The sequence below is a fragment of the Python bivittatus genome, unplaced genomic scaffold, assembly GCF_059951505.1.
Source record: "Python bivittatus isolate LINGU-HERP-01145 unplaced genomic scaffold, Pbiv_v1 ctg000220_np1212, whole genome shotgun sequence".
NCBI lineage: Eukaryota > Metazoa > Chordata > Lepidosauria > Squamata > Pythonidae > Python > Python bivittatus.
In genome coordinates, this window is record NW_028277048.1 from 7,835,007 (window position 1) to 7,862,891 (window position 27,885).

Consider the following 27,885-nt stretch of genomic DNA (forward strand, 5'->3'; position numbering starts at 1 on the left):
TGCTTATAATTATTGCATGTCTTCACTTTTGCAGAGCAGTAGAGATGAAATGGAAAGACAAGAAGCATTATCGCAGCTTGATCAGCGTGCTCTTAGTTTTGATGGGATAGACTGTCACATGATCCAGCAAGAAAAGCAATTCTCTTTCGCACAGACGCGTATTATATCTACGTGACCACTAATACACGCGACCCAATGACTTGAAAAAGCCATTGGCGTGTTATTAAAACTACAGTCATCTGATAACATGTGGTTCTCCGCTTCAGTTATTAGGAGGGGGAAAAAACGCTGGTTCCAACGCTTGTGATAATGGATGAGTCATAGCAACTCCAAAGCAAACAAATCTACTGGCACGTTTATTTGTTCGAAGATACGTCCCATTTAAGTCCACGGCTTTTGAGAAGTGGACTGAACCGCTCTTGTCACGTGGGATGGCAAGGGCGGGACGGAAACGCCCTGGCAGGGGAGAAGGCTGTTTCCGAACCTTCGCGTCTTTCTTTTTCTCAGAACGCAGAACCTCGGAGACCTCTTCCCGCCTTCGCCCTCTACTGGCCACCTGGAGAAACGTCCCTTTCTCTCTCGTCCTCTCTACAGAGCCCTGAGGCTCTCTCTATGATCTGAGGGATGGCCGTTCTTCAGTTCCCTCCCCTCTTGTCATTCCGAGGGTTGGGCATTGTGGGATGGGAGCGGACTCCGGGCGGCAAGTCAGCCTTGCTATAGTTAGTCAGAGAACGCAGCTTTCGAGCTGGAAGAGGAAAAGGAGAAGTCGAAACCGAAGAGGAGGCGGGGCCTCCACCCAGTGGCGTTATGCCCCTCACCACAGCAAAGGTGGCCACACGGCTGAGCCAAGGAATCACTGCAAAAAGAGCAGCCGTGGCACTGTTGGTGGCAGCATATGGGGCTAGGAAGTTGTACCCCATCCTACGAAGACAGTGGGCTGCCTCAGACCTCCAGGTGAATTCAGGGACCACCAGTCCCAGGGAATCAACAGCCAAGTGGAGGGCGCTCGAAGAGGCCACCGCATCACCACCTGGTGTGAACAAGGTGTTCTTTCTCCGTCTCCTTCGTCTCCTGAGATTGTTGTTCCCCGGGCCACTGTGCCGGCAGACAGGACTCTTGGCTTTGCATTCAGCTGCCCTCGCTAGCCGCACCTTCCTCTCAGTTTATGTGGCCCAGCTGGATGGCCGATTGGCCCGCTGCATTGTCCGTAAGAACCCACGGGACTTTACGTGGCAGCTTCTTCAGTGGCTCCTCATTGCCCTCCCAGCTACTTTTGTTAACAGTGCCATTCGGTACCTGGAAGGACAACTGAGCCTGGCCTTCCGTGGACGCTTAGTGGACCATGCCTATCAGCTCTACTTTGAGGGCCAGACCTACTACCGGGTCAGCAACATGGATGGACGGCTGCGCAACCCAGACCAGTCGCTCACAGAGGATTTGGTGGCCTTCGCTAATTCCATGGCCCATCTCTACTCAAACTTGACCAAGCCTGTCCTCGATCTCATTGTGACTTCCTATACTCTGCTCAGTTCAGCTAGATCAAAGGGAGCTGACACCGCCTGGCCCTCAGTCATTGCTGGTTTGGTAGTCTGCATCACTGCCAAGGTGCTACGCGCCTGTTCACCAAAGTTTGGACAACTGGTGGCTGAGGAAGCACGTCGGAAAGGAGAGCTGCGCTACATGCATTCTCGTGTGGTGGCCAATTCAGAAGAGATTGCCTTCTATGGGGGGCATAAGGTAAAGTGAGGAGTCAGGATGCCAAGATTCTTCAGTAGAAAAATAAGATTTAATTTTTAGACGGGAAGTCTATGGGATATCAGGACTCTTCTGGTTCTGAATGGGGAATTATAATACAGTATAACTAGAAAAGTAGAAGAAAGATATTTTATTTTTATTCTTTGTATTAGTAATTTTCCCATTTTCTCCTGTAGAACTACAATGAAAGGGTGGCAGCTAACTCAGTTCAATTCTGCCTTAGGTGAAGTGAAGCTGTCCCCAAACAGGATAATATGCTGGGACTTAGACCAGCACCCTTGTTTACTTCCTTCCTTTGTTGTCTCCTTGAATTTGTCCTGAGGCACAGCTGGGGCCCTGACCCTGATTATAATCTATAATCTGTCCTTGTTGCCCAAAGTCTTGTAAAAATCTTTCTTAGTTTCTGTTGATCCTACTTGATTCCTGCATGAACAGTCAAAGTAGCCCCAGGGCCTTTTAAGTTTGGCACTGGCTTGTCTTTTTAAGTTTCCTGCATTGCCAGGCAGAGGAGCGAACTGAAGGGCAGCAAATGTGTGGGGGTGTCTGTGCATGATGAGGGGAATTTCTTATCCCCAGATAGAGAAATGGGAAATACCACAAGGGATACAGGTGTGAATCAAAACCCCTGTTCTTAGAGGATGGAGAAAGAAAGGATGTTTTACCACAGGGAAAGAGAATTTGATACCAACAGTCACATCTTTCATATACCCTAATGGTTCCCTGCCCTTCAGTACTAATGCAGCTGTGCAAGGCATGTTCCAAGGCCAAACAACTCTCCCTGTGGTAACTTTCTTTCAAAATCAAGGGTCACATAATCACAGAAATCACAAACAAATGGGGCCAAGTGCTGCCTGTCCCTTTCAAGGTTCATCTCAAATAAAAAGAAGTGTCAAAGTGCAGTAGTTGCTTTTTCAAGCAGGGGATCAACAATATCTCATGACTAGCATTAGGCATACGAGTAATAACATTTGTTATATGATAGAAGTCTGCACTGTGTCAGCTGCTGGATTCTGTAGGGGGCATATTGAAGTTCAGAGGTTTCTTAGGGGCATGCATTTATCCCAGTCATTTGTGACTTTTCAGCTAGTCTTTGCAGCTTGTATTACCTATTTGAATATAAGGACCATAATTCAGAGTGGATGTACACACACACACCACAGAACTAGCTTTATTGTTCATTCATGCTATGCTCATTGTGGATCAGAAAATGCCAGTCAAACTGTATTAGGATTCATGGAGTTCAGATCCAAAGTGTGATGTAGTTCAGGCTGTCTCCTTTGTGCCAGTGAGAGCTTAATAAGGCCTGTTTGGACAGCTGAGATAAGATAAATATTAGAGAAGATAAGAAAATTTCCATTTTCATTTCTTCTCTAATTCATATATAAGAATGGACAAGGCTGCAGTCTTGAATTCTTAACTAAAATTGGAATGGGGAGAGTTCCACTGAACGTAGTTTCAAGTGAAGATTTTTAGAATTATGCTGTCGAGCAACTAAAGGTTAGAATTCTTATCCTTCTCTTTAATTTTCTTCTGTTTACACCTTCTTTTGCCTTATTATTTAACCCTTCTGCAGAGTGAGAGGGACAGTCTGGTGCAGTTCATTCATTGGGATATATCACTTACCGCTGATGACTCACAGCATACCTATTTCTTTTTTTACCCATCCCTGTTCCTTTCACAGTAGCTTAGCTGGACAGAAATCCATACATAGTACTTCTTTCCTTGGCATAGAAGTAGCAATATTTACTTTTTTATTACTGTTTAAAAAACTTTTAAACCACCCTTCAAAACAAAACTTTCCTGCTTATAAACTTACTTTAAGATGAAAGGAGAAGGGCTACTTAAAATGTAAGCAGCTCTATTCTGCTGTATTTGAGTTCACTGAGAATTATAACTAAGATATTAAAGACTGTAATCACATAATTGCATTGAGATGCAAGTTGGAATTAACCCATAGTATTTCTATAAGATGGACAACAAAGGAATGATTAAAGTTGCTACTTCTTTTTAAAACATACCTTGTTCCAACTTCTTTAAAGACAGGCTGCTGTTCAAAGCTTTAACAGGTGATTTTTTTTTCTTGGCATAGAGATAAAGTAAAAGTTCACTTGCTGATTCTCGTATACAAATATGCTGTGAAAGGCATTGAAGCTAGTGGGGGAAATAATTTGGCTGTAACTTCTCATCACATAACAAACCAGATTCTTCATTGGGGAATCTCTGAGTTTCGGATGTATTTGCCCTGCAAACTAGTTTGCATATTATACTAACTCACGGTATATTTCATTTTGGTTTATTGAATAAACCACAATTACCTAGGTCTGTACAACACTCTAAGTCATAAATCCTGATTGCAAACCACTATGGTTAGATTCATACATCATGATTTTTTTTGGGTTTTGGCTTAATATGATGTGTGAACCCAGCCTGTGAGAACAGATGTCTCCTTCAATAGACTGGTGCTTTTTATAGTTTTTATAGTTTATAGACTCAGGATCGCATCAGTTTGCCTTTGATACATTTACAGTTGTGGGCAGTTGTTGAAATAAGAGCTATATGGAGGGGCCTTTATCTTTGTGGTTTAAACCTCAAATCACCTTGTTTCCTCCTGATGCTCTTTTCAGGTGGAGCTGTCCCTTCTGCGGCATTGTTATCATGAGCTGGCCTCCCAAATCAATGTGCTGCTCCTGGAGAGACTCTGGTATGTGATGCTGGAACAGTTCCTCATGAAGTATGTGTGGAGTGCTGCTGGGCTGGTCATGGTGGCTGTGCCAATCATCACTGCTACTGGCTACTCTGAGACAGGTGAGGATGGGAGAAAGAAGCAAAAGCTGCTGCTCTTCGGGAGCAACATGGTCTAAAATAACAAAATGGGCATTAAAGCTCACATGATAACAGGCAGGGGCTGGGAGAGGATCAATATGGAATCATTAAGGATGTTTTCAAGATGAAGGCTGAAACACCAGTTGCTAGCTCACTTGAAGGCTTAGTGAGGGCAGAATAGCCTGGGGCAGCTTCTCACTGGCTCTGGGTCTACAAGTCTCATACAGTCTGTTTCCACACTAGTGATTAATAGTGTCATCCAATCACTCCTGAGTCTATATATCATAATAATTACTGATGGCAATGGCTGGGTGATGCCTTAATGCACTATAAATTGCTGGGGCTATGTAAAGATATAGATTCAAAGTGTGCATGAGTGCCTATGTAGCATCTGTCAGTACCTCCTTAAAGCTAACATATTTTTTTCCTGTGATTGCAGAACAACAGCTGCATGCAAGTAAAGACATAGTTGGTTAAAGGGATTGCTCTATGTACACTTACACACATACTCCAATTCAGCTTTTCCCCTTCAGTTCCAGATCTCTAGAATCACTAGTATGGAAATGGTCACAGGAAAATGCAACCAAGCAGAGAAAGATGCAGTTATGGGAGTAGAAAACTGAACAGGTGGGAGAGAGAACAGTAACAACAAGTGGTTTTATTGCTCAACACCTCAGAGCAAAAGCAGTCTGAGCACTGAAGTCTTGAAATACCACAATATTTTCAAGGTTGGATGAAATACTTGGCAGGGACGGTTTGGGAGCCTATTTAATCCTTCCTATGCCTGCTTGTTTTCACTCGTAACCTTGTTCTCTGTGCTGTTCCACAATAAGCACTTGCACAGAACCCCAATTTGACAGGCGGGAAAGAAGAAGTAAGACTACAAGATCTGGGCTGCAAGACTCCAGATGATCACTACATTGCAGCAGAGACTTCTGCTTTCTGTTTTCTGTAGCTCTTTGCTTAATTTTGTAGCCATGATTGGGTAGCCATTGTAAAGGAGCAAGAGGGTTACAAGGGAAAAGCAGGAATGGGTACTTTCCGGGGGCGGGGGGCAGGATGGAAAACAAGCTGATGAGGGAGGTCAAGCTCTCCCCCATCAGCTGGTTCTCCAGGTTGCAGAAGGTTCCCAAATACCTTGGTATTCCATTAAAAGCCTAAAATCATTATTCCCCTGATGTTGGTTCCCTATAGTGGTTTGTACAAATACATTTACCCATGGTTAACTGAAGCATCATTACTAAGCCCATTTTTGGGATTGGCACAATACGCTAACTAAAACTAACCCCACAGGTGAAGCTTGCACATAATGCGAGACTAGAATGTGATTGAGTACTGTGCACATCCAATGAGTTGGCAATCTGATCAAATGTGATCTGGACAGAAACTGGAAATCAAATCTGAAACTTTGATCTGGACAGAAATGCTTGCCCTAGCTTTAGGAAAGAGGATGGATTTGGGAAGAGGCAAAGCAGAGACACAGCTTTCCCTCCTTTGTTGTGGGATGGGGAGTAGATGATGTTTTGATGTGTGGAGCTCTCTTTGGTGCTGTTAGAAAATATGCGGATCAGCAAAGTTTGTACCACAAGGAGCACTTAATGAGATTGAATCCATGAGGTGGAAGTTATGATTCAGTAGATTCACATTGTGTGTGATTTATGATAAATATTTATTTATTTATGCTTTCAAGTCAGTCTTGACTCTTGGCAACTACTTGGATAAGTCCTGGCAGTTTTTTGGCAACATTTTTGGAAATGGTTTGCCATTGCCTTCTTCCTAGGGCTGAGAGAGAGTGATTGGCCCAAAGTCATCCAGTTGGCTTTCATGCCTAAAGCTAGACTAGAATTCAGGTTTCCCCATTCCTAGTCCAACACCTTAACTGGCTCTGATTATGAAATTAATCAGTGATAACACCCTGATCAGTCAGCTTATCTGTTCCATACATATACTGTACTTCTTCATGGAGATAGTGCATTAACTTCATGTTAACATTTTTTCATCTGCTAGTTGTCCCAAATATATGTCAGGAAGATGATTAGACTAAAGCCTTTCTTTGCATTTAATTTTTCAGCGTATAGAGATTTTGCTCCCTTCTGTGGTTTTGAATCCCATGAAACAAACCCAGTAGAATCAAAAGTAGTTCATCTGCAGCTTCCACTGAGTGTTTAAATCTAATGCCACAGATCTTTTTGGGATTAAGAGAAACCTAAAGGATGAATAGCTGTCTTCCTCGTGAAGCTTTAGTACAGAACATTTTAAAGCAATATTTGGAGATTTATTTGATTAATAATTTTGTGGAAGAATGCCTTTTCTGTTCTGACCAGATCACAGGAGTGTTCTCATGCTGGTATTTTCAACAGGTGCCAGACTGCAGCATGAACAAACTCCCTCAAATTAGAGTTTCAAGGAAAGTGATTCCTAGTAGGAAAATGGGATTTGTGGACAGTAGAAGTCAGCTGAGAAATTAAGTTAACTGTTCCAGCTTTCCCTCCTTGTCCCAATTTTATTCCGCCAGATTCAGAGGCAGTGAAACAAGCTGCATTGGAGATGGAGGAGAAGGAATGGATAAGCCTGAGGACTGAAGCTTTTACCACAGCACGGAGTCTGTTGACTGCAGCAGCTGATGCCACAGAGAGGGTCATCTCTTCCTACAAAGAGGTACAGATGTTTCAATTGCCTGGGGAAGAACTCGGTCAGTTTGAGCCTCAGATGAAGGATGTAAATAAGCCTCTGTGTCTTTATCATCTCCTGAGATACAATTCTAAAAGTCATATACTCTGTAAAGCATGACCCACATCCAGGCAGGGCTTCGGTCTTGCAAGTTCTGAGAGCAGAAAGGCGTTGTATCAGCTATCAGTTGCTTCTTAATATCCTAGATTGGGGATTTTTAGTAGTTTCCAGGAGCCACACCCATGACCGTTGACCTTGTGCTGGTAATATTTCATAAGGTTGGTTTTCATCTGTTACCATCTAGACAAACACATTGAATCCTACTATCCTTTACGTGCCTCTCTTCAGAATAAGTCCCATTTAATTCAATAGTATTTATTTCTGAGTAGACATTCACAGGATCCGGGTAGATCTTTCCTATCTTCTCTACGACTATCAGATCAGGTTGCAAAAATCTAGATGGTCATTAGGTGACAGCAAAGAGATACAGAAATCTTTCTTTGCTACCATCTAGTGGTCATCTGGATTTTCAGTCCAGATCTAATGACCAGGTCAACATTGGCCATGTTCATACATTATGCTAGCACCAAAGCCCATAGACATCATCGCGACTTAGTGATATGCAAACTCAAGCCATCTCTCAGGCTTCATCAGTCCTATTGATGTGACCCCTATTTTACCTCCTTTCAAAACAGCTGTGATGTGATCATTCTTGTTTTATAAAAGAAATTTAATTTCACAAATGAATATGATAACCAGGAGACTCATATTGGTGTAGTGGTGAAAGTGCTGGTCTAGGAACCAGGAGAGTGTGTGTTCTAGGCCTCGCTTAGGCAGGAAAGCTGGCTGGGTGGCTTTGAGTCAGTCACTCTCTCAGCCCAACCCACCTCACGGGGGTATTAGATATGTTCACTGCCTTGAGCTGGCCAAAATATATTTTAAAAAGCAGGATAAAAAATTAATAATAATCCTCCCTCGAGTTCTTTGCCCTACCACAGCTCTACAAGTCCTAGAGTTCCTCAGTTTGGACAATCTTCAGTTAAATACTTTTGAAATTAATTTATATGTGTTTTGAAACACCTTTCTATATAATGCCTTCTATGGGTCCTATGCAGACAGCAAGATTGGTTTTCTACATCACGGTAAAAAATAATACAGCTTCTTTAATTTGGCTTAGCATGTTGCATAGACTTAATAATTGGGATTTATAAACGATCTTCCTATTCTTGCAAATCATTCTTCCTTCCGTCCATTAGGTCCATGCACTGCTTCATACATTGCCTTTTCTTTAAATTTCTGGCCTCTGTTTCTCAACAACTCCATCCAACCATAACTTTCTTCTCTTTCACTTTTGCCACATTCATTCTTCCTCATATATTTGCTTTGCAGTTTGATCCTCATTCATTCTAACTGTATGACCAAATCATCTCAAAATACTTCCTTCATATAGGTCACTCATGTTTGCATTCAGTCCATATTCATTCAATACCCATTCATTCTTGGCCTTATTTCTTCTTGTTTTGTAACGCATACTGAATTACCCCGTTCCTGCTCTGTTTGATTGACTGATCGATCGATCGATTGCATTTATATCCCTCTCCTCTGCATGCTCAAATTAGTTTACATGAGGATCTTTCCTAATTTCACCTCACAAAAGCTACTGTGTGAGATAGGCTGGACTCAGAGAGAGAGACAGACTGGCCCAAACTAATCAGTGAGCTGCATAGGTGAATTGGACTTGAACTCTACGTCTGAAACCATAACCAGCACATTGGGTTTCTATAGTATACTCCCAGGTCCCCAGAAGAATTTGGCATCAAAATTGCCTTTGTATCCATAAAGCTTAGAAATGGAACAAGAAAAATAAAAAGCTGAGATGTTCAGGGATGAAGTTTTTCAGTTTTATTGCTAAGGGGCAGAGACACATTGAACATTTTAAATAGAGGAACATAATTTAAATGAATGGTAGTTGCCTTAGTTGAATAAGTTGCTGTTCCCTAATAGTAAAATTGATGCACTACTTAAATGTTTGTTTAAGGAGATACTGGTTACACCCATTTCTCTTCTGATTACTCCAATCCTAATTATTAGTTTGATTATACCTTATGAATACCTTTTGCAGATACTGATCTGAATGATTCCAGACATGGCTCCAGCAAAGTAAGAGCTAGATAAATGCTTTGAAACATGTTACTCTGGGCTATCATGAAAAGACCCACATTTGAGAAAACAACTCCAGAATGCCTACTGCCACAATCACTGGCAAAAGGTCTAATTAGGTGACATCTGAGTTTGCATTCCAGCTGTAAATGAATTGCAGTTGTTCCTTTCTCCTCCAGGCAACTGAGCTAGCAGGGTACACTGCTCGTGTATATGAGATGTTCCAGGTATTTGAGGATGTGAAATGCTGCAATTTCCGACGCCCAGGAGAGCTTGATGAGGGACAGACTCGGGCTGGGACAGTTATGAAACATGGTGTGCGTGTAGAGGGGCCACTCCAGATCCAAGGTAAAACTCTTCAGCAGGTGTATGGCTGAGGTGGCACGCATAACCCCACCCACTGCTGGCTTTATAACCGCCACCATATCACCACCTATCTACCTATCCTTGCAGCTGGCTTTGTAACTACAAGATGCATCCTGCTACTGTACATAAAGACTTAGTATCAGAAACTGACAATGATCAAATTAAGACTGTAGCCTTGGACACTCAGGAGTAAGTTTAATTAAGTATTTTGTTTATTGATGAAAGAAGGTATATGGCTGCCAGTCCTGTTTTGTGGTTCTAGGTAGCTTCCAGACATCTGGAAAGTAGATGTCTTCTAAGTAAACAAGCACAAGCTCAGTCTGTGGACTTGCTAGAAACATTTATACCTTGCTCTTTAGCCTGAATGGCTCCCAAAGAAGCTTACGTAAGAATAGAAACAGTCAATCCCTGCCCTCAGGCTTTCAGTCTAAAAATACTGTATGTGACACAGAAGGAAAACAAATAGGAGAGGAAAAGGAAACACACCCACTCTTAATAATTTTCTATTCCCATAGTGGCCACTTGTGATGGAATTGGGGTGCTCCAGAAGGCCTAGAAGATACCTTCAGCCTCAGAGGAGGTGGTTTTGTTGCTCTTCCTCCCAGTAGCCTCTATAAGGGGAAGAAAAGGCTTCAGCAACAGAGATGAGAGATGCTGGCTAGTCTCACACATCACAATGAGCCAAAAATGTTGTTTGTTTGATATTGGCTTGGTATATTACATGAACCCCACCGTTGTGGTTTGGAAGCCATGGTTATGACCATTGTATGAACCTAACCAGTTTTGGTTTATTCAGTAAACTGGTTAAATAAACTGTGGCTTAGCGTAATATATAAAACAAACTTGTAGCCTGATGCTTTTCTGTACCCGCACTAAATTCTAAATTGTCTTAAAAGAATCAGGTAAACTTTCCCCTACTTTTTTGGTGCCCTCACATTTCCTGAATTTTAGGCTGGCTGCAGGCCAAGCACAAATTCAGACAGTCTATTTTTTACTCCAAGGGCAGTTGGTGGAATCAGGAGATATCTATATAACTTAAGACCTGTGAAACAGTCAAATAATCTTTCTTAATCTCGCTCTCTCCAGATATGTGGAACTCTCTTTCCAAACATCTCTGGCCATGCTGTATGGGAGCAATGGATGTTGTAGTCTAGCTTAGCTACCTAGAACCACAAAACAGGGCACCAACTTAGTGAAGACTGCAGTGGATCCTTCCCAGTTTTCCCTGTCCTTCACTGATGTCGGCTGAGATTGGAGGAGAACTTGGGCTGGTCATATCCTAGTCCCAAATGTTCTCCTGGGGACCTAAACCTAGTTGTCAGTAGTCTGCCAAATACTTTAAACTGCAGTTCCTCATAAAATGATTTAATTCCAAAAGCATTCCCTGCACTTTAAAAAACAGTACATATTTGTTTTTTACCATTATTCCTCTTGTTTTTTAATACAACATATATAGGAATTAGTTTCTAATGCTTTATTTATTTTATATTTTGTTTTAGGTCAACAGAAACTTAAAATCCATCAACAAAATGGTTTCCATAATTTAAAAAAAGCCAAGAAAAGGCTGGAATGTTTTGCCCTTACATTCTGATGGCTGTAGAAGGGCATCCAGTCATGTCGTCATACCTAAAATGAGATAATAAAGCTCAGACCTGGGTTTACTAGGCCTTGCTACCAAATTGTCAGAATTGTCTTGGGTCGATCAGCCAAATTATTTGACTTAACAAGTGCCTTTCTCTACAGTCTGTGCAAAACAAAAAATTAGAAATGAGGAGAGACATACTCTCCAGCCTACTCCAAATTAAGCTTAATTCCATGCCTCTGTGTAAATTATGCAAATTCAACATATTTGAAGGGTATAAAATTCATAATCTGTTTTGCAGGATTTCCTCTTATGTCATTGGTGCTAGTTTTGCTTGCCACTAGAAGGACAAGGCTATCCAAGGCAGCCCAGCCCTGTTCAAAGGAAACTTTAGTCATTTCCTGACTAAGGTTGCAGCTGGCATTACCATCTAACTCATTCAGATACATCTTCACAGCCTTTTTTCCCCTCCTATCTGTATGTCCTGAGAGGTGATTTCTATAATATTCAATGTGGTTGTACAAACAAGATGATATCATACCTGCACGCTTTCCCTGATCCTTGTCAAATGTTTTAAGGATCTGCCCTTTTCATTTATTTGGGAGGAAAGGAGGGAGGATTATATCTTACTATGTTATTGGATAGCTGTTTGCTAGGCTCAATTCAGATATGCCACGCTATATCTGATAGGCAGTGTGCCAAGTATTGAGGCCTATTATCACACTCCAATTTAATTTTTTAAGATACTTTTAAAATAAATAAATAGGAAACAGTATGCAGCAAAGCACCAGATTCGATTGCCAATTTTATTTATAAGGACATTTCTGGATCCCACACTAATTTTAAAAAGCATTTTTAGAAAATAAAAATTGTCAGATGGCCACAGGGAAAAATAGACAAAAATAAGCTGGGGTTGTAAGAAATTTCCTGCAAAGAGGGATTAGAAATAAAGATTGGGGAACAACATTACCAGTTCACTGTATGAAAAACTATGTTAGGCTATTTTCACTATGGTAGCCACTTAGTAAACTCTCAAGCCTCCATAGCAGCCATTTTATGAACGTGCCCACAACGTGCTGTAAAAATTCAGATTGTGTCTGTTGACCCAGGAAGATTGGTTCAGGTTCCACCTGTTTGAAATGAGTCATAGAGTTAGAGAAAGAATTGACAAAGGGTTAAATCTGCCTCTTTCTGCTGAGAGGGTCAGCATTTCTTGCAATGAAATGCTTCCTTCACTGTGAATATAAGGCTCAGTCTTTTCTTCTCTCCCATCTCCCTCCTGACCCATTCTTTCCTGCTTACAGGACACGTGATTGATGTTGATCATGGGATTATCTGTGAAAACATCCCTATTATCACTCCCACTGGGGACGTGGTAGTCACCAGCCTCAATATCCGAGTAAGTGGTCAAAGCATTAGTATAGGGGTGGGCAAACTGGCTTTCTAGATCCTGATGAACTACAACTCTAAACAGCCTGAACTAGCATGACTAATGGAGAGAGAATCTGGGAGTTGTAATTTGGTGACATCTGGAGCCCACAGGTAGATGGTCTGAGTGAGCAATAGGAAGACTGGGACTGGGGTAGCAGCACTGAAGCACTGATGAAAGTGAGATGTTACATTCTCTGACCTGTAACTGCAACAATGTGGGAAACAATTTAAGATTACTCTCATTAAGTAAGAATGGCAACTTTTGACCTGGCCCTATATAGAGGGCCTGTATACTGTATGTTCTTTTAATAGGCTCCTGATATTCAGGAATTAGGAGGTGGCAGTGCTAAGACACTTCCCCCTCGGAAGTCTGTAAATCAGCTTGTGATCAAAGGCACAAGAGCAGATCAAGACCCTTTTTCTTTCATGGTCAGTTGACAGTCCCGTTGGCAAGCATGTTAACTCTGCATGTGCTTTGCTGATCATTGTCTCTGTATATCCTGGGCAAAGTCATAGCATGGAAAGGAGATAGAGAGAGTGTTGGGAGGGAACTGCAGGCATTTTGTTGTCTGGAATTCAGAGAACAGGAGATCCTTAGCAGCAGCAGTGGAGTATAGAAAGGGAAGGGCTGGGGACTCTCACCTGTTTCAGGGTCAGGTAGGATGACTTATGTGTTGAGGGATCATGTGTGTGTTGGGGGAATTGATAAGTACCTTCTGGTCTTTATGATTTTGCAAAAAGGCTGGGAATTCAACAGGAGCTTGAGACCAGATTAAGATGAGAGGTAGTGAGCTAATAGGTCTTAGAAATTGCTATTAGAGCTCCAAAGGGGTAAAGTCAGTTGGCTGGGCAAATACAAATTTCTGTTGTATATGTTCTTGGATATTGGGGGAGGGGGGAGCATGGATCCTGAGAAATAATTAAAGCTGCCAAAATATTAGAAGAGGTGGGAAGAGACCATTATTATTATTACGGTTGGTCGCACAGTCAGCCAGATGTTTAGATTGGCATTTTTGTCCACCTATCAAGTCCTTCCGAAGGACCTGGGATAGGCAGATGTTGTTTAATAATATTAAAGGTATTGTCGCAGGATGTAAGCTGTTCCAAGTAAAGCTGCCTTTTGCGATTGACTGATGGTGATTTTATCAATACCAATTGGAGTGGTGCTCCAGACGTTTTGGAATTGCACCCAAGGCACCTATTACTATTGGTACTATCTTTGCTTTCTTTTTCCACAGTCATTCTATTATTATTATTGTTATTTGCTCTGTGCTTCCCCCTTGCAGGTAGATGAGGGCATGCACCTACTGATCACTGGGCCGAATGGATGTGGGAAGAGCTCACTCTTCCGGATCCTGGGGGGGCTTTGGCCAACTTATGATGGCACCCTCTACAAGCCACCTCCTCATCGAATGTTCTACATTCCGCAGAGGTACAGTATTGCAGGGGAGGGTGGGGAATTGTGGGCAAACCAAAAGAGAGGCTGGCCCTCTTGCATTGAGTTCTGAGTACACAGTATGAGGAGTGGAATAAGAACAGGAAGATGTGGATTCCAAAGATCTGTATCCTAGTTGCCCCAAGGCTCTGATCTTTTTTTCATATCAGAGAAAGCAAACTGATGTGGTTTCATATCAGAGAAAGCAAACTGCAGCATTCTGGGGCTTTCCAGCTTAATTAAATATCAGTTTTCATCATCCCAGGATGGCTATTGCACATGCTGGCTGGTGGTGATGGGAACACAGCTGAAGGCCACCAAGCTGAGGAAGGTTGCGCTCGGTTTCTGTCATCCTCTCACCTTGCTCAACTGATATGGCGATGCAGCCTCCTTTAAAGGGCTATCAAAACCCTAACTCTGAACAGTTGCAGCTGCTCTTCAAATGCCAATTAGTGTGATTTGTTTACTTGGCATTTCACTGTAGACCATACATGTCTGTGGGCACCCTGAGAGACCAGGTGATTTATCCAGACACATTCAAGGACATGAGACGGAAAGGACACACCGATTCTGACCTGGAACGGATCCTGGACATCGTCAACCTCAACTACATTGTGCAACGTGAAGGAGGTGGGTGCCTCTGTGGCATAGATGGAGAAGGTGGCAAGCAAACACCTTTATTTCTCTTACTGAAGGCAGCAGGGTAGGGAAATGTATTCTGTGACTTCTCTTGTCTTTGCTTTACATGCAGCAGACAGGGAAGCAGGGGAGGTGGAAAAACTGGACACACAGAACAAATAACAGTAGAACCTCTTCTATATTTATTTATTGCTGGGATCAGGTTGGGAAGCAGTCAGCGACTGGAAGGATGTGCTTTCAGGTGGCGAGAAGCAGCGAATGGGGATGGCCCGGATGTTCTATCACAGGTTAGTGCCTAGAATTGCATTTTCTGCCCATGATATGGGAAGGTATGTTCTTTCTGAGATTGGTGGGTACTTCACACCACTCCTAGGAGAAAACAGCAAAACAAAAACTGGATGCTGGATGAAATCAGAGTCACACAAAGAGCTTCGAAAAGAATGTGGGTTGGGGAGAACTGGTCAGGATCAATTTCAAATGTATTGCTTGACTTGATCAAACTCATATGCCATCGTAATCACAGAAGATTCCCAGTACTTAACAATATAGACATAAAAATCAAATAAAATAAAACTCTAAATAGCAATGACCATAATAATAATGATAATAGTGTAATCCAAGCCAAAAGTGGCCACTTCCCTTATTTCCTGAATTGACTTTGAAATAATTTCAACTTAACTAGTGTTTGGAAAGCAGACAAGCCTGCCAAAGAACAAGACTGTTCCATTGGGCAGGTCTTTATATTTCCAGGTCTCTGCTTCCTTCCCCTCACATTAAGAGGTTACTGGATAACTAATTCCACTAGAAAGAGATGGTCCTGATGCTGCAAGGGACAAGAATAAAGGGAAGGAAGAGGGAAGCACAGTATAGGAGTGGCAGATGGTGTGCTAGACTAGCTAAACAGTCATTTGGAATTGCTGACTTGGGCCCTCACTTCCTTGCCCCAGGCCAAAGTACGCTCTCCTGGATGAATGCACCAGTGCCGTCAGTATTGATGTAGAAGGCAAGATCTTCCAAGCAGCAAAGGATGCAGGAATAGCACTGCTCTCCATCACACACCGACCTTCATTGTGGTATGTCTTGTTCTCTGCCCAGGATATTATGATGCTTTATACCTTCCCTTCCTTGCTTAAAGATGTTTGTTTTTGTTTTTATATGAATAGATATTTGTTATACATATATTACCACATGTACTGGATTCCCAGGAGTCCCTGATTAGGTCCTCCAAAACAACAAAGTCTCTTGTGTTATTAATCTCTAAGGTATCACAAGATTCTTTGTTATTTTACATTTACTGTAGCATCAAGTTTCTATGAATTACATTCCATTTCATCGGGGTAATACAGAGAGAATTATATTGTAAAAGGAGTAGAAGTATAATCAAAATTTGGGGGAGAGAACAGTACTAAATTAAGAGGTTAAATGAAATGTAGGAGGTACAGACACTAACAACTGCTTATAAATAGTGGATATTCATGAAACTGCTTTGGGTTTGACACAGTCATTCTTACTAACAAATTAATTGAAACTTAGTGATTGGATTCAGACAACATGTAAAGCCATCATGTGGCTCATATGTTTGTGCTGTACGAACCCACTCATTGTGATTTGTAAGATATGATTATGGCTTAGTATGATCTGTGAACCAAGCTATATTGTAATAAAAATGTTCATGTCTATTTAATCCATGAGAAATAGCATTCTGTTTCAGTGATATTACAGGTAGTCCTCATTTAGCGACTACCTTGTTTAGCAACCACAGTTACAACAGTGATGAAAAAGTAACTTTACAACCAATCCTTGCATTTATGATCTTTGCAGGTCTGTAAAGCAAAGGAAAATTGAAGTAAGATCATAAGCACAGTTGTGGTTTCACTTAGCGGCTGCTTCACTTAACAACTGAGTTGCTGGTCCCAATTGTGGTCCCTAAACAAGGACTACCTGTAATTTGTTTGCTTTTGGATTAATATATTGTGTAAACCAAGTTAATTTAGTTTTCAAATTATGATTTATTGTTCAAACCCAGTCAGTTGTGGTTTTTAGTAAAGCATGAATAAACAAGCCATGGTTGTAATGAATGGACCCAGCTATACAGTATGTTAGAGCCTGGGTTTACACATCCTCTTAGGCCGTTGTTTGTATTACACCGCAATTTTTCAAATGATCCATAATTGGATGAGTTCATATTTCATGCTAAGCCATATATCAGGAGTAAGAACTTGTGACATTTTAAAATCAGTAAACTATAACTCCATGATTGCAAGGAGGTGTAATGCAGCAACATCTGGAGAGCCGCAGGTTTCTTAGCTGTAAATCAAGGTTTACAAACCACAATGACCAGATTCGCATAGCATGCTGAGACAAAACCAAGCAATGACGTATGCCTTAGCATGACGTGCAGACCCAGTCTCATTTTTTTATCTGTTGCTCAGCATCCCCTGTAGAATCCTCTGAGCCCTTTGTCTTCATGCAAAGCTGTTGGGAAAGCAAAGAAATTAGGAGAATTCTTCCTGAGTCCTTCCCCAGAGATCCAGCCATATATTCCTGCCTGAGAATACACCTCACCTAGTGGTGTTTTGTGTGTGATTGATTTGACTAAGTAACAAAGGGAAGGCATTACATATCCAAAAGAATTCACATGTTATTACTTTTGCTTCTGCTTATCCCTGGGATATATATGCCTGGTAACCCTCCATGATAGCACCAAGGGCAGGCATCTGATTCCTCCAAGAAGCCCGTCCCAACTCAATGCTTCCCCTGACTGCGAATTCTTTCTTTTCTTCTACTGCTGTAGAAATCTCTTTTTACTAAGTTCTTACCTACTCATACCCACAAATATCCCAGATGGGCAGGCCTAGGAGCTTGGAGACAGAATTTGCCATTACCTTGGTGTCCAGGAGCAGCCCTTATGGAACAGATTGCCTATCTGGTTCCTCTTTCCTAAAGCAGAGATAGGAAAGGAACTTTTTCCTAGGACCTTCTTCCCCAGTGATCCTGGGCCTTTAAGAACAGAAGTTTTGTGTCAGGAAAGGTTCATGCTATAAAAAGGGACAGGGGAACTATGTATTGAATCTGGCAAGCCTCAAGCCAGTCCACTTTCCAAGCCTCATCCTTCCTCTCCCCACCAGCCCCCAATTATACTTCCTTTCCTTCCTCCACTTCTCTCTCTTTCTGTCATGTCCTCCAGTCCCTGGCTGCTCTCCCAAGCAGGGAGTCATGTCCTCAGCAGGAAATTGTGTGGGCAAAGGTACCATGGTCTCATCCCTGGAGACAGAGTGGTTTTGTTTCTGACTCCCCCAGGGGACAGCTTAGTGGAAAAATTCCTCCCCTAAAACAGAGAGGGATGCCAACCCCACCCACACATGGGACATTTGTCTAGAGGAATGAGGAACAGTAGCAGAGCCAGTGTGGGCGAGGTTGACCTTGAGCAAGGAGAAAGATGGCAGGCTGAATGCTGAAGCTGTATCCTGGAATAGTCTCTCAATAGCCTCCATCCTTATTTTCAGGAAATACCATACCCATCTCCTCCAGTTTGATGGGGAGGGTGGCTGGCGGTTTGAGAAGCTGGATCCTGCCGCCCGTCTCTCCCTACGGGAGGAGAAGCAGCGTCTGGAGCAGCAGCTGGCTGGAGTCCCTGAAATGCAGCAACGTCTCAGTGAACTCTGTCAAATCTTGGGTGAAGATGCACCCTCTGCAATGGGATAGATCTTTGATTTGGTTGCCTTCCAACCTCCCTTCCCCGCTAGCTTGATGAGAAGGACCCTGATTGCTACACTCTCACCTCAGGAGCTGCACGATATGGCCAGTTTTTGTCCCAGCCATCCAAGAAGCCGTTGAGGGCCCCCTGCTGGGGCCATTACATATTTCTGGCACCCGTTAACTTACTCTTCTGCTTCAGTTTAGGGCTGGAGGAAGAGAGGGGTTGCCCCACACTGCCGACTATCTCTGTAGCCAGCCCTTCCACTCCCCACACACGTGGTGCCTCAATATCCCCTGATAGTACAAGTTCCTCACTAGTGGGAATTGCGTTGCCCCACTGCCAGTCTCAGTTCTCTGTACCCATGGACTTTTTGGGGTAACTTCTCAGCTGCTACCACCTCACCAACACAGAAACTTCAGCCAAACCAGTCACAGCTTTTCTTCACACAACTCCCGCATGTGTAATATGAGGGAAAGCTGTGAAAGGAGCTCTTGCCAACCTCTTCCCTTCTGGCCCCCACAGCTAGGCTGCAATTTGACTCCATGGGCAGATTTCTGGTGCCCAAAATGAGGGACGTCTTCTCCTTTAAACAGCACTGGGGCAAAACAGCAAGTGAAGAAATTCACATTCCGCTGGGTTGGTTATGTTCTATGAAATGCACATGTTCTTTAGGCACTTATCCATCTTCTCACTAAGGAGCTGTTTGTAACACAGGGCAAGCTGCCTAGGAAGGGCCCATATCCACAGGACCGGTCTTCTGCGTATGCTCAGCTGGCGCCATGGTTCAGCACTTGGGGCCCTTATTGACGATTCAAACTGTGTTGCCAACAGCACATCCTCTGGGATCTCACCACTGCATTCAGAGGATGCTCAGTAGATGTCATGGGAAAGTCTTCCTGAAGTGGGAAGTTTAGAAAGCCACCGTTTGAGCTTTACTTTGATTTTGACATCTTGCAGAACCATAGCGCAGCTTAAACTATCAAGCCACTCCCAAGGCTTTGTCTACATGGCTTATGATATGGAGAAGGCTTGGGAGGAAATGACCCTTTATTTAGGGAGCTGCATTTCCAGTACTTCAACATCACTTGCCACTGGAATTGGGACAGTCAAGTTGAAATTACCTAGAGAGACTGTAGCAGAATTTTCTTAGAAACATTTCTATTGTAAGTACTTGTTTGATTTAAACTTGTCCAACTTTCTCATTTCCTGTAGTCCATAAGAGGCTATGTGGGTTGTGTTCCCAATTCATTTAGTCCCTTGCCTGAAGCAGAGTATATAAAGACATATTTATATACAAACAATAGAGCTCTGCCAATTTATTTTCATTGGAATAAGCTCACAGCCTGTCTTGACTGAGGAAAGAGCATGGTAGCTCCTGTCTTAGTTGCTGTGTGCATCTTATTTTATCCTGCCACTTTAGCTGATAGGACTTGGAGAGGGACTAGATAGGAAAAGAGTAGCTGGGTTCCCTTTTATAAGATCTAAATTAGATTGTTACCTTCCACTACTGTTATACCAGTGTTGGTCTGCCTCTCCCCCCCCCTCAAAAAATCTGAGCCATGAAGGTGGTGGGGGTCCCTGCTGTCATGGGTTAAAGTACTGATATCAATTTTCTCCCTATGAAATAACAGGCCAGCACACTATTATTAGTGTTAGCTCCAAGGCCCATCAAGCTTCCTTTTACTAGCAACTCCATTAAATTTGATATCAACCCTGCAGCCTGTCTTGGCCCGTCCAACACTTGGCAATTCCTTTGTTTTCCATAATTTCAAGTCACTCTGATCCCACTCACAACATCCTCCCCCGGTATGCACACTTGGTTGAATCTGCATGTGCAGAATAATGAGGCACTTTGTGGGGGGAAAAAACTGGACAAGGTTAGATTTTTGCAATCTGCTATATTCTTAAAAATACTCCCTCACCCCTCCCTCATAATTAAACAAAACAAAGAGCAGCACAACAGGAAGAAAGCTTGAAGAAGAACCTTTTCTCCCACATATGCCACTTGCTGAAATGTTGGATTTCTGTGGTCACTCAAAAGCCCAGTTCCTATCTCCACCCTCCATGCCTGTAGTTTGAAGTAATACTGCTCACTTTGCCACATTCAGCTGCATGAGCAGATGTAACCTCTCAGCTCTGCTTCTTTGTAGAAATGAGAAAGTTACATTCCCACAGCTGCTGCTTCCTGCAAACCAAAAGAGAGACTCTAACACTTCAGATCTGCTGTTCTCTGGCATGTCCTTTAGTCCCACAAGAACTTGTGCCAGTGAGGGAGCTTCATTGCTTATGACCCCATTGCTATATTTTCCAGCCATCAACCCATCCAGCTTAGCTGTCCCAGTCTAACCAGTAAGGTCCAAAGCATTTACAGGGAGGCTTCAGTCTGCGCCAAGCCCCCTAGAGTAAAAGCCTTGCCCTGTTCCATCTAGAACAGATCTGTAATCCTGTCACTGGGTTCACAGATTGCACTAAGCCAAATGGGATGGGTTGGTTTGTGATGTAGTGCAATATGTAAACATAGCCGTTGTGATTTGTAAAATATGGTTCTCACCTTGGCATGAATCCATCCAGCTATCTTAATCAACAAAACATGGTTTAAAATGGAGTTTTAGAATGATGTGTGAAGCCTGTCAGCACATAAGAGCAGCTTGGATATTGGAGGGAGGTTGCAGATGCTGAGATACTTGATGAAGAAAGTTCAACTTTTTTCCCCCTCTCCTCTACTGTATTGTGTAAGTGGCTAGTTTTATTTAATTGCTGTGTGTCTGTGTTTTGTAAAATATTTTCAAATTGCATTCTTAGATCTATTATAAGCTATTTTTTGAGCCTAGTACCTGCTATCTACTCCTCCAGGACGAAAGCAAGCAAAGCAGTTTTATTGCTTATGGGGAGGGGAAGAGAAAACAGCAAAAGCCAAAGAGTGTGCCATCGAGATTGAGTATGTGTCAAACATAAGATTCTCACTGCAGCACGTAGCTATTCCCATCTATTAGTTCTGATGTCAAAATCATACAAACTATGCAACAAAGACTTCCTTGGTGGTTTTGTACAGGCAGGACTACCCACCCCAGTCTTTCTCCTGTCCTTACAGTGCCTTTTATGCTGGCAAAGCCAGGTTTACTCAGATGATGTTAATAAATACAATAGAACACAAACAATTGTCTGTGTGATTCTGAGTGCATTAGCAGATGTCAGAAATGAGAATCAGAAAGTCTCAGGCTCCAAAAGTTTGAAAGAATCCCAGATTGTTATAACACATGACCCTGCCTCACTCACCAAAAGGGGTTTTCCCCTCTAAAGTCCAACTTAGAGTAGCTATGAGCAAGATAAAATCATCCATTGGGTCTGCAGGGATTTATCCCACCCACCTCTCCCTGAAAAGGACCTGGATGCTCTGAACAGAGCCACCAGGCAAGAATCTGTGGACACAACCAATGTGGACCATTTGCTCTTATCACTACAGTGTAAACATAAAGGTGAACTCTTACTATGGTTGCCATGGAGGCCACAAGCTCCTGAGGCCTTCCAGATCTCGCCCTCTGGGCCATGGACTCCCAGAGGAAATTGTTCCAACAAGCCCTTTCTAATTACTTTATCTACCTGGAACAGGCAAAACATGATTAACAAAACATCTATCTATAAAGCCAAGTCCTCCAGGCAGATTTGGGGCACTTTTCAATCACTTCTAGTTCCACCATCCCATCCTGCTGTTAAGGAATGTTTTGCCTCACTTACCCCTAATGAATTTGATAATTATTTTATATTCACAACTGAAAAGGTCCAAGTTACAACTTTAGCACTTGGGTAATTTAAATGATACTGCATTGTGTAATGGTATGTTTAGAACCAGAGAGAGATTTCTGTTCTAATCAGCTGGACATTCCTCCTTTATCAATTAGGAGAATGGCCTTGTTATCAGTTCCTCCAGGAGCCACAAGTAAGAGACTGAGAAGGTCTCCTTCATAGGAATCAGGTAATGTGAATTCTAAAGGGGAAAAGAATCAGTTGCTGAGATTTCTGTAACCACATCCTATCCTTTTTCAATCAATCCTGGTAAAGAAACTCTGGGAGGCTCTTACCTTCTATAGAGGTGGGGTAGCCAATAACATGACACACTAGAATTTCCTTTTTCTTCCATAATAGAAGAAATGAGTGCCAAAATAATTTCAGAACCCTCACCCCCCATACCACTGGTCCCTCTGATCACTTTTCCTTTTGTAAACTCTTATTTTTCCAGCAACAGCTTCCAGATTCCAGAAACACACCTTTTTTCATCCTTTGCTGGGAAAGAAAAACCTTAATCCTTCAGTATTGTTGTCCATTCCTATAGCAATTTAAATGCTATAGAAAAATTACTCAAGAGTAACTACTGTTAGCAAAAGATAAGTAGAAGAGTTGAGGCCACTGAGGAAGCATTCCAAATGTGTCTGGCCTACCCAGGTCAAGGTTTCTTTCAGATATTTTGAAAAAAAAGATTACGTCCTTCACATTATGTTCTACTACCACCTTCAGATAAGAGAACAGAACCTCTGGTAACAGGTTAATGTTTCCTTCATGAACTGCAAGCAATTTAGCTCTCTGGATTTTTTTGGAGTATCTTTTATTTGGATGCTTATTTTTTGTATTTGAGTAATTTTTTTCAGTGTTTAAACTGTTTTATCTTTATACTGCAGCTAATACAGAGTTACCCTAATTTTTACTTTGTCTTTATACTATTTATCAGGTTGTATCAGCTTTGTTTTTGTTTTGTTTCTGACACTGTGCAAAGTCCGTTTGGCTTATGTTATCAAGAGTCTGCTGGTGGCCAAGGTGAAGCATTTACCTGTAGTGCTGTTGTTACTAGATCTATTGGCTGCATTTGCACTGTCAAAAATTATTGTCCCATCTAAGTTCCATTGGTGTCACCAGTACCACATTTCAGTGGTTTTGGTTCTACTTATCTCACCACACTTTTTTGTGGTGTGCAATGGTTCTGTTTCCCAAACCCTTCTCTTCCTCAGTCAGTAGTCCTCAGGGTTCTGTGTACATCCTTCCTTTGGGTTCTTTGATTTCTTCTTATAAGTGTGATCATTACATACTGTATATGTCCACAATGTAGATGAACTCTTCTGTCCCTGTTCTGGATAACATGGTGTGGGCATTCCTTTCTAAGTGTCTTGGTGGATCCAGAACTGGATGTATTCCCACCATCTCAAAATGAACAGTGACCATGGGCAAGACAGAGATGTTGTCTTCCATCCGGATCACCCCATCTTGCTTTTCCATCCCCTCTTCCTGTTTTGACAGGAATCTACCTGCTGTGGGGCTCCTCAGTGGTGAGGAACCTAAAGAGCCCAAATCAATTAGGGTTTTTCTTGAAAGCCCTTCATCAATAAAACTACCAAACCCCGTAACTTTCATTTAACGAGCGTTCATTGGATTTGTTGATTCCTCACAGCAGAAATAGCAAAGCAACTGGTTCATGCCTTGGTTGCCTCACATCTGGATTATTGTAGCAGTCTATTGGCCAGATTACTTAATACCATCTCCTAATCTGGATCTGAAAGAAAACAAAGAACCAACAAAATATTTGTTAGCTTGTTTAAGCAACCTGTATAAGTAGTCTCATGATTTCATGCACTTTAAAATCTACAGTTTAAAATTAATTTCCTGAGTTAAAAATATATTAGGCAAGTAAACAATAAATAAATTGATTGAATCGATATTAGCCAAGGGCCCAAGGGCATATCATCCCATCTCAAAACTTCAGCCAGTATATTAGGCTAACAAGTGCAGGTTTACATTTTAATGATCAGGTCAGTCTGCAAATATGTATGCGTGATTTTTTTTTCCAAAGGCAAAAGGGTTTATTCATTGATTTAGGCCAAGCTGGACATTTTGGGGAAAAGTACTGAGGCTGCAGTTCCAAATATCTGTGTCAACAATTAAAGATGTGTCCAAAGCTGCAATGACAATGACCCCGAGGTAGCCAAGCCCAGTTTGTTTATTTCTAAATTCATCCTGGTTGAATAAAACCTAGTCAAGCTACATTCAAAGGATAAGATTATTCATGTACCAAATCACTAGCTAAAACTCTGGAGAGCTTCATACCAGGATGGGTGATCTATGTCAAAATGACTTCTGGTAAATAATAGCTGCTGTCACATCTTAGTCTTGATTGTGGTGGGTGCTGAGAATTCAGTGGTTAGTTCAGAGGGATTTGAAGGGATAGGGACTTTGACAGAACTTGCTGAGAGGGCTAAATTGACATATTTGATCAAGGAAAAGACATTATCTAAGTTTATTGCTGACTGGAAACCCCTTATAAACTTACTGTGTGAAACAGAAAAAGATGAACTTTTGATTTATGGTTTCATTGATTAGAAAAAGATAGATTATAGATAAAAATTATGCTGTAACAATAGAGTAAGAGGTAAATTTATACTTATAACTGCTATAAAGAAATCGGAAGCTACTTCCTTATATTTTCCTTCTTTTCTTTTTTTCTGCACTTTTGGCTTTGTCTTTTTTTTTCCTCTTTTTTCCTCTTCGTTATTCTATATATTAGTTTATTAAAATTTTAATCAAGAAATATAATAACTGAGATTAGTTATGAAGGGATAGGGACTTCAGAGCAGTCTAGCTAAACACAAACGGGCAGCAGAAAGGGAGCAGAGGCAGTCATTAAAAGAGCCTTGTTTCCTACTTGAAGCTTCTAAGTATGATTATTATACAACCAGACTTCTGTTGAAATAAGTTGATAGAAGTCTGGAGCCTTAATTGCTTTACTTTTTATAGTTGCTGAAGGTATGAGCCAACTTTATGGGAAGGCATACCTTCAGTGATATAAACTGTGTGATATGATTCATTGGCACATTCAATTAATCAAACATTGCAAAGCATATATATGTCAAAAACTTTCATGGACTACAGCTTACTTTGTCAGAGGCATAGCACAATATCCGGAGTAGGGAATATCTAAACATCCGTGTCTGGGGGAGATTAGAAAATTGAGTCAGGGAAAATTTACAAGTACAGTGATAAACCACCAGTTGATGGCTTCCATTTTCAAAAGAGTTGTTGGGTGCGACACTGTTATTCTTTCATCCATGAGTTAGTTGACATTTGCAGTATGATGATAGCTTTGCTTCTGTTTGTTTGTTTATTATTCGAATCAAATCAAATCTTTATTACGGTCATAGACCAGCATAAATTTATGTATTACAATGATGCACATACTGCACTGTACAAATGATGCAAATGAGGAATGCAACAATTGGTTCTTTAATACCTGGGTAATGTTGTAACTTCTTTCTGAATCATCTGCCAGCTGTTTTGTGGTAACATTAGCATTTATTAGTCTTTTAATCAAAGAAGCCCACCTTGAGGTCTATCATAGATCTAGGAGATCAAGCATCCCTCTACTGCTTTATGGAGATTTCTGCTAACAGATCAAGCCAGAAATACAAATGACCCCAAACTTGTGGCATGGTCCAATGCCAATTCTGTCAATATTATTACTGGACTAATCATGCACCCCCCTCAAATCTGGAGCTAAGGCAGCAGAATGGTATAGTGGTTAGGATATAGGACTAGGAGCAGGAGACTTGAGTCAAGTCCATCCTCAGCCATGAAAGCTCACAGGATCCCTTTAGGCCAGTCACCCCAACCTACCTTGTTGGCATAAGGAAAAGTTGGAGGAGGGACTCTTGCATTCATCCACCTTGTGCTTCTAAAAGGTGAGATCTAATCACCTTCCAATGTCATCAATATCACCATATGTCAGCAAAGTGGCCAGACTTTACACACAAAACAAATGGACACAAATAAGCTATCAGAAATTGCAATACCTATCAATCAGTGAAGGAATATTTCAGCTCCACAAACTGGCCTAAACAAAAGAGTTTACCAGGAATATTCCTCTGAATATTTTCTGTTTATTAACCAATGTGTTTCAGTCAAATCCTGCCCCTTGATTTCCCTCCCCCAACAACCTTGTGAGGTAGGTTAGGCTGAAAAAGAGCAACTGGCCATGGTCACACAGTGAGCTTCATGGCTGAGTCAGGATTTGAATCTGGGTTAAATCCTGATTCAGGTTTAATCCAAACACCTGGAATGGCTGTGAAAATGTTCTTTGTTTTAAGGCGTTTTCCTGGTATCTGGCTCTCTTTGAGCGATGGAGAATTCCCAGGCCTGTAATAGTGTTGGCACTTTCTTTCACTGCTTATTTATAGACCATAAATGAGCCTAGAATAGATGACATCCCTGACTAATCCAAAAATTAGTACTGGGCTATAATCCAAACTGTTTTACAACCACATGCTATTGTTTAATTAGTTTGAGAATCTCAGCCACTTCCTTACAGTAAAAATCACTATCAGGGCTTATGCATGTAACTTAACAAGGAATTGCTTAGTTGCTAATGCTAACAACTGATAACATTCACAAAAACAGAGGTTTGTTTCGGAATTTGCCTTATAAATAATCTACCAGAAAACTGAGTTTAAGTAGGAGGTACTTCAAGACAAAAAGAATGAGGTGACCAAGATCCAGAAGAGTGATTTTAGACAACAACAGTGTGAAACTTGATTTATTTCCCCCTTTCTAAAAAAAAAAAAAAGAGGAAGAAGAAAAAAGCATCCTTTATCCTATATAACAAGGAAAACATATGATTCGGTTAGCAGAAAATATTTTAGAGCTAGTGTGGTGCAGTGGTAATGGTACTGTAGAAGCAGGGAGACCAGCTTGAAGTCCACCCTCAACCACAGAAGGTCCCTGGGTGACTGTGGGCTAATTGTTCTCTCTCAGCCTGACTTATTCACAGGGTTGCTGCTGTGGGAAAAGATGGGAAGAAGGAGTAGTAGGAACATCAGCTTGACTTCTGTACAAAAAATGGTGGGATACAAATCTAACAATACTGTAACATAGTTTTTTTCTTTAAGGCAGTTCTTACAAATTAGACTGGTGTTTCTCAACCTCAGCAACTTTAAGACGTGTGGACTTCAACTCCCAGAACTCCCCAGCCAGCATGGCTGGCTGGGGAATTCTGGGAGTTGAAGTCCACACGTCTTAAAGTTGCTGAGGTTGAGAAACACTAGATTAGACCCTTAAAGTACAGAGGTCCGTCACAATGACTTATAAAACAATGCTGCCTATAAAACAATATGGAAAGGGAAGGGAAGGGAGGGAAGCTACAACATTTCTGTCGATATAGAAGCTTGCTGTAAGCCTTAAATTTATCTTTTTTAAAAGTCTTGAGACTACAGCTTTTTATCATTATGTGAGTACATCGTCCAGGTATGGTAATGATTTCGCCTTCAGATGGTCTTCACTAGACCAAACCCT

General features: G+C 41.7%; 1 protein-coding gene across 1 annotated transcript; it reads left to right on the top strand.

The window, feature by feature from the left end:
- Window positions 1–440: 440 nt before the first annotated feature.
- Window positions 441–21,719, top strand: ABCD1 (ATP binding cassette subfamily D member 1). The gene is made up of 10 exons (XM_007420473.4): window positions 441–1,737; window positions 4,380–4,560; window positions 7,094–7,236; window positions 9,588–9,756; window positions 12,661–12,755; window positions 14,074–14,219; window positions 14,707–14,852; window positions 15,064–15,148; window positions 15,809–15,934; window positions 18,368–21,719. The coding sequence occupies exons 1-10, from the start codon at window positions 808–810 to the stop codon at window positions 18,564–18,566; spliced, it is 2,220 nt and encodes a 739-aa protein (XP_007420535.1). The 5' UTR covers window positions 441–807; the 3' UTR covers window positions 18,567–21,719.
- The last annotated feature ends 6,166 nt before the right edge of the window (window positions 21,720–27,885 follow it).